Source organism: Anoplopoma fimbria, chromosome 14, assembly GCF_027596085.1.
Source record: "Anoplopoma fimbria isolate UVic2021 breed Golden Eagle Sablefish chromosome 14, Afim_UVic_2022, whole genome shotgun sequence".
Classification (NCBI taxonomy): domain Eukaryota; kingdom Metazoa; phylum Chordata; class Actinopteri; order Perciformes; family Anoplopomatidae; genus Anoplopoma; species Anoplopoma fimbria.
In genome coordinates this window covers 904,727-913,375 of record NC_072462.1, presented here as the reverse complement: position 1 = coordinate 913,375, position 8,649 = coordinate 904,727, and the positions used below count along the sequence as shown (strand labels likewise).

Genomic DNA, 8,649 nt, shown 5'->3' with positions numbered 1-8,649 from the left:
CAACCCCGAGACAGAACGAGCCGTCAGCGACAAGAAAGGTACAAGTACTACTGATACTACAGATAAATTGCAAATTTCCCCGCTGCGGGACTAATAAAGGATTATCTTATAATACTGATGCTACAAATAATACTACTGCTGGTACTACTAATACATTACATTACATTACAGTCATTTAGCAGACGCTTTTATCCAAAGCGACTTACAGGAAGTGTATTCAACATAGGTATTCAAGAGAACTACTAGTCACCAGAAGTCATAAGTGCATCTCCTTTCTTAAACAAGCATCTAAGAGCATAAACCAGAGCAAAAGTACAGAAACAAACTAATACGAATACAATAAGTGCAACAAACTAATACTACTTATAATACTGTTACTACAGATAGAACTGCTACTGGTACTCCTACTCGTACTACTGTTACAAACCTGAGACAGAACAAGCCGTCAGCAACAATAAAAATACCTGTACTACTGACACTACAAATTATAAGATAAGATAAGATAAGATAAGATAATCCTTTATTAGTCCCGCAGCGGGGAAATTTGCAGGCTACTACTGATAATATTGCTACTGGTACTACTACTCAAACTGATAACACTACTACTAGTACTACTAATACTTTTGTTGGGGCGGCTGTGGCACATGAGGTAGAGCGCTTGTCCCGTAACCACAAGGTTGGTGGTTCAAACCCCTCTACCGGCAACATGCCGAGGTGTCCTTGAGCGAGACACCTAACCCCAAGTTGCTCCCCGGGCGCTTCATTGCAGCCCGCTGCTCCTCCGGGAGATAATACTGCTGCTGGTACTTATTCTCATACTACTGATACTACTACTACTGGTTCTACTCATAGTACTACTTCAGGAATCAGCTGATAGTAATAAATGAGGCAGTAGTTGTCTTTCTCATCTAAACCCTCGGCTCCGTCTGACAGGAACAAAGAGGAAGAGTGAGCGCTCAGGCAGCCAGGATGTGAAGAGGCTCCGCCCCTCTGCGGGCCACGCCCCCTCCAGGTCTTCCTCGACCAATAAGAGAGCCCCGGGGCCACCTCTCTCCTCCTCTTCCTCCTCTAAGAAGGTGGCTTCCAGCCCCCGTGCTCGCCACCCTGCCACCGCCACTGCCAGCTACCGCCATGAATACTACGATGAGCGAAAAGGGAGACGAGGAGGGCGGGAGGCGACCAGGAGCCGCGGGGGAGACGAGGTCCGACGCAGGGAGTCCCAGAGAGGCCTGGAGGCTCTCAGCCAGGTACGGATACTATTAATACTACTACCCAAAGTACACAAACAGTACATTCATACATTACCTTTCAGTTTGACAGCCAATTGAAAGTCACTTCCTGTTTGTTTTCAGAAGCTGCGGCGGACGAGCCCCTCCCCCCAAGTGGAGGACAACCAATCAGAGGGGGAGGCACCAGCGGAGTACGGCTCAGAGCCGGGCACGGGAAGCTCCTCCCTCGCCGGCTCCCACGTAGAGGAAGAGGAGGAGGAGGAGGAACATGAAGAGGAAGACGATGAGGACGAGGAGGGCATGGAGGAAGAGGAGGAGGACGAGGAGGAGGAAGGAGAGAAGGAGGACGAGGAAGAGGACGAGGAGGAGGAGTACGAGCGTCGCGGCGAGGGAAACGATTACGACACTCGCAGCGAGGCCGGGGACTCACGCTCCGCCTCCTCCGTCAGCTTCACGGACGACGGCGAGTCGGTGCACTCAGGCTCCGCCTCCGAGGCCTCAGGTAACCATGGCGACAAACGAAAACAGTGTTGATTACTGAAACTCCAACAACATCAGTTCTTACGTGATGAATTAAGTTTTGTTTTTTAATGAGTTCAACTTGTGAACCAATATGTCCGCCGCGCTGATTTCTCTTTGTAACTGTGATTTATTTTTGTGCTTTTATTTGAAAGGTTCAGAGAAGAAGCAGGAGAAGCTGTCATCTTCTGTCCGAGCTGTTCGCAAAGGAATGGAGAGTAAGGCAGCCATTTTTTATAATCATTAATAACAACTATGTTGTTTTATAGTTTTGTTATTCCAGCAGATAAAGCGTAAAAGTCTTTAATCTCTTTAGTCTGACTATATTTGGTTTTTATTCTGAAGTTTTTGAAGTAATCTGATTACAGCCAGCTAGTTTTCCTTAATCAGATTACAGCTGGTTAGCTGCCTGTGAAGTAATCAGATTACACTTCTGTTGTTTCAGATCCGACCAGTAAGTTACGTTACATCCTGCGAGACGCTCGATTCTTCCTCATAAAGAGCAACAACCACGAAAACGTCTCTCTGGCTAAAGCTAAGGTACGCTAATGTTTACATGTTTAGAACGTTTCTCTGGCTAAAGCTAAGCTAATGTTTACCTGCTGTTTGCTTCATAAACCGTTTTCGTGACGTTTCTTTGATATTTTACTCTTCAGGGCGTTTGGTCGACGCTGCCGGTGAACGAGAAGAAGCTGAACGCAGCGTTCCGATCGGCTCGGAGCGTCGTCCTCGTCTTCTCCGTGAGGGAGAGCGGCAAATTCCAAGGTTAAAAAGAAACAAAATGATCGATTAGATCTTCATGATCAAACATCATAGTCTCTATTGTCCTCGACATGTTTCAAACTCATCAGCCTCCTTTTGTCTCGTCGTTGTTCGTCTTTAGGTTTTGCTCGTTTGTCGTCAGAGTCTCATCACGGCGGTTCTCCGATCCACTGGGTTCTTCCTGCCGGCATGAACGCCAAGATGCTGGGTGGAGTCTTCAAGATCGACTGGCTCTGCAGGTAAACAACAACAACAACAACAAAGCAAGTGGCTCAACATGATCCAACCGTCCGTTTTCTGATGCATATCAGCGTTGAGATTCTCCTCCTGTCATCACTGACGTTGAATCAGAAATGAAATTGTTGTCTACGATACTTCACATCAGTATTATGTTAACATAAACATAAATGTTTGTGTATGAACCAGATGGTACAAACAATAACCACACTGGTGTATTTACTCCTATATGACGTTATTTTGAGTGTTGATGGAGCAGCTGCAATGTTAGCATAGCCTAGCGTCAATCTAACCAAACTCCATTCAGAAAACAAGCATTTTTAAAGTTGTTTGCTTGTTTTCTTGAGGAGAGAACTCAGAATTGCTTCTAGTCTGAGACCAAGTTTGTTCTCTTGAGCTTCATGTTGTATGAAATGTAAAGTTCTTACATGTGAATGTTTAAAAATAAATATATATATTTTTTTTTTACAGGAGGGAGCTTCCGTTCACTAAAACTGCTCACCTGTCAAACCCCTGGAACGAACATAAGCCGGTCAAAATCGGACGTGACGGACAGGTGAGCTCACATTTACATTTATTTTGGTTACATTCATTTATTGTGTTACATGAAACATTTTTAACCGCTTTTGTAAAAATCTCTTTTTAGGAGATCCAACCGGACATCGGTGCTCAACTCTGTGCCCTGTTCCCATTGGACGAGAGTGTGGACGTCCACCAGGTGGCCCGCCGTGTTCGCCACAAGCGCCGGACGCCGTCGGAGCCGCGACCTCGGGGCCGACCGCCGCAACGCGAGCCGGGAAGGTTAGCCAATCACCAAGCTCCTCCTCCCGCTTCCTGTTCTTCTTCTTCTCCTGACGCGACCACGGTGCCACCTGCTGCCGGACGACGGAGACGGCCGCTGCCTTTAACCGGCGGCTAGCTATCCCGTGGCTAGCTATCCCGTGGCTAGCACTGCTGGTTCTCTGGTTGTTATTGTTGTTTCTCCAGTCGGGATGTTTTCCACCGGAGTGACGTCTTCGGTTGACGACCAAAAAAAAGTCAGGCAGGAAATAAAAATCCTTGGTGGGGAGATGCTCGTCTAACAGTTTACATCACAAAGCCTAAGATTAGATCTCAGTTTAATTCTTAATTCAATATTAAGTTAGATACGAAGTTAAATACTTAAATTTTATGTTTTTTATCAAAGTTTAAGTTAAGCAACAAGATGCACATTCAATCAGTTAGATTTTCGCTTTTGTTGTTGCTAAATTTCTCCTTTGAAGCTCTTTTTCTTTACAGGAGTTTCGTACTTCAAGAAGTAAAAAAAAAAAAAAAAATCAAAATGTTTGGCTTTTAGCTGGACTGTGGCTGACCCTTTCAGAATAAAAGCAGAGAGGAACGAGCTCACTGGCTGGACTGACGGAGGAGGGTGTGGGTGAGGGAGGTAGAACTAAAAAAGAGAGAGAGAGGAAGTAAGGGACTGTCTGGGCTCACAGCGGACTGTTTCTGGTTTTTCTGGGAAGGTGAGGATGTTTGGTCACACAGGAGGCGTGGCCTATGGACTATATCCAATGAGATGGTGAGGAAGTGTCTTTAGGGGCGGGGTTTCCTCACTGGCTCAAATAAGGTAAAATTACAAGAGATGCATAAAGGAAAAGATGGACTTAATAAAAAAAAATCATCTTGGACTGAAAAAAGATGACCACCCCCCTCCATGAAAGGACAGTTATACACCCCCTCCTCCCCCAGTACACACACACACTGAATAAGGACTGAGAGCTCGGTGTTAACAACAAACTGTTGTGTGTGCGTGTGTGTGTGTGCCGCTCTCTCTTATGAACTGAAATAAAAGTGTGTGTGAGGAAAGAAAAATAAGAATTAAGGAAAGAATCCAGAACGGACGGAGCAACAGAACGATGAGAAAAAAGTCGTTTCTGTTTTAAGGACTTTTGCTGGTCTGGAGGGGGCGGGGCTGGTCTGAGAGGGGGCGGGGCTTTGTTTGTTGATTGACAGGACTGCACCATCATCATCATCATCATCACCCCCTCCACCCTATCAAAATAAGAGGGTTTGTAAAAAGCCTTAAACATGGACTGATGAGGAGAAAAACTGTTTTTTATAGTCAAAGTGTTGTTGACACAAACAGCCCCTCCCACATATACAACAGAAGCGGTATGTTGTCCCTTTAAGAGGCTTCTTCTTCTTTGTTTGTTTTTTTTATTGTGTGTGTGTGAAGCAAAATATGTTTACATGCTGGAGGATTAAGAAGACTAGATCTTTACAGGACTGGTAGAATGAAGGATGAACAGCAGATGACGGGACCAGTAGACATCAGGAGTACCAGTAGGTGACTAGACCAGTGGACACTTGGAGGACCAGTAGATGACTAGACCAGTGGACACTTGGAGGACCAGTAGATGACTAGACCAGTGGACACTTGGAGGACCAGTAGATGACTAGACCAGTGGACACTTGGAGGACCAGTAGATGACTAGACCAGTGGACACTTGGAGGACCAGGAGATGACTAGACCAGCAGACAGCAGGAGTACTAGTAGATGACTAGACCAGCAGACAGCAGGAGTACCAGTGGATGACTAGACCAGCAGACAGCAAGAGTACCAATAGATGACCCTTTTCCTGTAAAGCGTGTGATTGGTGCTTTAGATGGATGTAGATGTCTGTTTGGATCAGATGTTTAATTGAAACAGGAAGTGATGCTGAACACCTGTTGACACCTGGACGAATCAGTGCCTTCATCACACCTTTATTACTGGAGATCTCACAGTAAATCTGTCCCATTGGAAGATTTAAAATCAATATTCAACATAGTTTTGGTGAAGTACTGGGAGTTTCTTCTTCTTCTGTTTGAAAATCGACCTGAGTGAGTTTTCTGGAGTGTGTATTAATGTGTGTGATTGTGAGTGTGTGTGTGTGTGTATATTGTGTGCATGTGTGTGTCTTAATTGTCAACTTGTCTACGTAGGCGTCGTCCTGAAGAGTACGACCTCCACGGCAGGAAACGACCGCGAGCCGACGGTCCGCCCGACTTCAACCAGCGAGCAGGTCGTGAATCTGAAAAATTTAATCTAAGATTTTATTGATTTCTATTTTTTTCTGATAAATGTTTACACTCTGATGTGTTTTATTTAAATAATTGTGAACTGTGAAACTAACTGCACTTTGTATAAAATTGTTTGTTTATTTAAGTGTATTCCAGTTTATTAAGTTGAGTTTATTTTTGTTAAAATGTTATTTTTAGTGTTTCATAGTTGTATTCTGCTGCTTTTATAACATCTGATGATCTTTGTGTTTAAACTGTTTTTATTCTGTTGAGAATTTTATTTTTATTTTTATTGTTTTCTTGCTTTTATTTTGTTTTATTTTTGTGTAAACTGTCAAACTGTGAACGTTTTTTTTAAACTGATCGCCGGCTGCTCAGCTTCAAGACAAAATATGTAAAAGTAAAATTAACCAGATTTTTTTATTTTTTTATTTAGGGTTCATCCAGGACCTTCGGAACCAGCCGGTGGACAGGTGAGACTAAACCATCACTCACCTGAGACAGGTCACAGGAAGTAGGCGGGACTTAAGCAGCGTTAATTAGGAAAATATGTCAGAAGCTTAAATTTAATTGAAAATGTTACATTTAAAAAACATAATTATACAGTTTGTTTTCATCTGCAACACGTTTAAAAACACAAACAGGAAGTTCTCTTTAACATGAACACTTTCAAAGTAGTTTTCAACTAACTAGTTTTAAAAATCTTTCATTTAAGTTTTACGTTTGTATTTTCATTTCAAATTTGTTTTGCTTTCAGACGATTCTCCAGCGTGAGACGAGACGTGTTCCTCAACGGGGTGAGTCAAAAAAACCTGTTAGCTTAGCTTCATGTTAGCATGTTAGCTCAGGTGAACCTGTGCTCTGTGTAGTGACCACAGTGAGGTGGTTTCCTGTTAGCTTAGCTGTAGCTACATCTAGGTGAGTTCAGGTGCCTTCAGGTGCTCACCTGTGTTTCCTGTTCCAGTCCTATAACGACTACATGAGGGACTACCACCACAGCGTCGGTCCTCCTGCTCCCTGGCAGACTCTGGTAGGACTTCCTCTGTTATCGAGTTATTGATCAGGTTATTGATGACAGACTGAACCACTGATGATGTCATGTATGTGTCATCAGGCGACTTACCCCGGCGTGGAGCAGCCGCCCCCCACCACCCCCCTACTACCACCACAGCCACCCCCGCCTCCTCCCCACCAGGCCTACCATCATCACCACCACCCCCCTGCCGCCGCACGAGGCTCCGCCCCCTCGCTTCAGAGACAAGCAGCGTGCGCCGCAGCACCGCGCCTTCACCTCCAGTCCAGTGAGTCTACTGTCGCTCTACTGCAACGCTCTACTGCAACGCTCTGCCACGCGTTCTACTTCCTGTTATTTTATATATATATATATATATTTAACAGCTGAATTCAGGAATCCAAATCCATTAAGTCTAATTGATAAAGTTATAATTTTTGTCTTTTCCCATCATGCAGCACGACTACGACATGCGCGTGGACGACTTCCTGCGGAGAACGCAGGCGGTGGTGAGCAGCCGGCGTGAGCGCGAGCGTCAGCGTGAACGTGAGCGAGGAGGACCGCGCCGCGAGAGAGAGCGAGAGCGAGGGAGGGACAGAGACAGAGAGAGAGAGAGGGACAAGGAGAGGGGGCGGTACCGCAGGTGATCTGATGATGTCATATCCTGTCAGCCTGCATGGGCTTTTATTTTGACAGTCATCTGTGTTTTTTGCTGGTTTCCTGTTTTTTGGGGGGAATTATGAATAAAAAATTAAACGAGCTACGTGATGACATCATCAGCTGCATCATCACTTTTTATGCGAATAAAATATTGGAAAAAACCAAACAGTAAAAATATAAATCTGGTGAGTTTGTCAAACATTTATTTTGATGATCTCGTGTAACAAAGGAAGTGACATCACAGCGAAGGAACACGCGTGTGACACGGCTCCGTTATACATGTTCCTTCACTCAATCACATTGTGATTTCTCTTGAACCTTCACTCTTCTTTTCCCAGAATCCTCTCTGTGCAGCGTTTGAACGACAGGAAACTGTTTATTTTTTATTTTCATGTATTTTATCTTCTTAGTTGAGAAGGTTCCCAACACGAGGGTCGAGGCCCTTCGAGGTGTCGGAGGAGTCACACGATGACAAACAGGAAACAGAAACATTTATTTTATTTTTTTCTCCAATTTTATTGTAAAAAGTTGGAAAAGAAATTCTGAAATATCCTTCAAAATAAATGTGATGAGATAAAAAAACATCTAGAACCTGTGAAGAAGAGAAGTTCAACTTCCTCCAGATTTTTCTTTTTTTATAGATTTTTAAAAACATTTTAGTTGATATGTTTTCTCTTTTTTTTATGTTAAATGTAAATTTGCTACAGTTCATTTATTTATTTTCAGGTGTTTTGTATTTTACTTCCTGAACAGTGACTGTACTCTAATCATCAGTATGAAGTGAATCACATTATTATTCTTTATTTCTGTACGTTTTCGTCACAAAAACAATAAAGTTTTCAGTTGTTTTTTTTACTCAGGATCGACTCCTGTTTGTGACGACTCATCAGCTATTTGTTGTTGTTTTCATAAATTCAATAACACCATTTACTTTCTTCCTCTCTCTGATTGGTTGTCACCCTGGTTACCGAACATCCAGCTGATCAGCTTCATTGTGTGTTGATCAGCCGCAGGTTGAACTGATCTGTGTTCAAGTGTTAAAAGAAAGCTTGAAGATTCAAACTTTATTTGTTTCCTGTTTCTGAACGGAGGGGGCGGAGCTTGTTTTTGTACAAAATAAAAAATATAAAATCTTGAATCAGATGTTCTGGTTATTAATTCACTAAATCATGATTGTAATTATTTTGT

At 43.4% G+C, this 8,649-nt stretch overlaps 1 protein-coding gene across 1 annotated transcript in view; it reads left to right on the top strand.

Moving 5' to 3' along the window:
- Nucleotides 1-8,592, top strand: part of ythdc1 (YTH N6-methyladenosine RNA binding protein C1) — a 9,998-nt gene extending 1,406 nt beyond the window's left edge. The window contains 18 exon segments of the mRNA XM_054611928.1: nucleotides 1-38; nucleotides 934-1,247; nucleotides 1,353-1,731; nucleotides 1,904-1,966; nucleotides 2,194-2,288; nucleotides 2,405-2,513; nucleotides 2,632-2,749; nucleotides 3,219-3,303; nucleotides 3,394-3,548; nucleotides 5,712-5,791; nucleotides 6,226-6,262; nucleotides 6,547-6,586; nucleotides 6,754-6,819; nucleotides 6,904-6,935; nucleotides 6,937-6,962; nucleotides 6,965-7,010; nucleotides 7,012-7,090; nucleotides 7,260-8,592. The exon segment at nucleotides 1-38 is cut by the window's left edge and continues 64 nt beyond it. Coding sequence (XP_054467903.1) covers nucleotides 1-38; nucleotides 934-1,247; nucleotides 1,353-1,731; nucleotides 1,904-1,966; nucleotides 2,194-2,288; nucleotides 2,405-2,513; nucleotides 2,632-2,749; nucleotides 3,219-3,303; nucleotides 3,394-3,548; nucleotides 5,712-5,791; nucleotides 6,226-6,262; nucleotides 6,547-6,586; nucleotides 6,754-6,819; nucleotides 6,904-6,935; nucleotides 6,937-6,962; nucleotides 6,965-7,010; nucleotides 7,012-7,090; nucleotides 7,260-7,448 — 1,951 coding nt within the window. The 3' untranslated portion in view covers nucleotides 7,449-8,592.
- The last annotated feature ends 57 nt before the right edge of the window (nucleotides 8,593-8,649 follow it).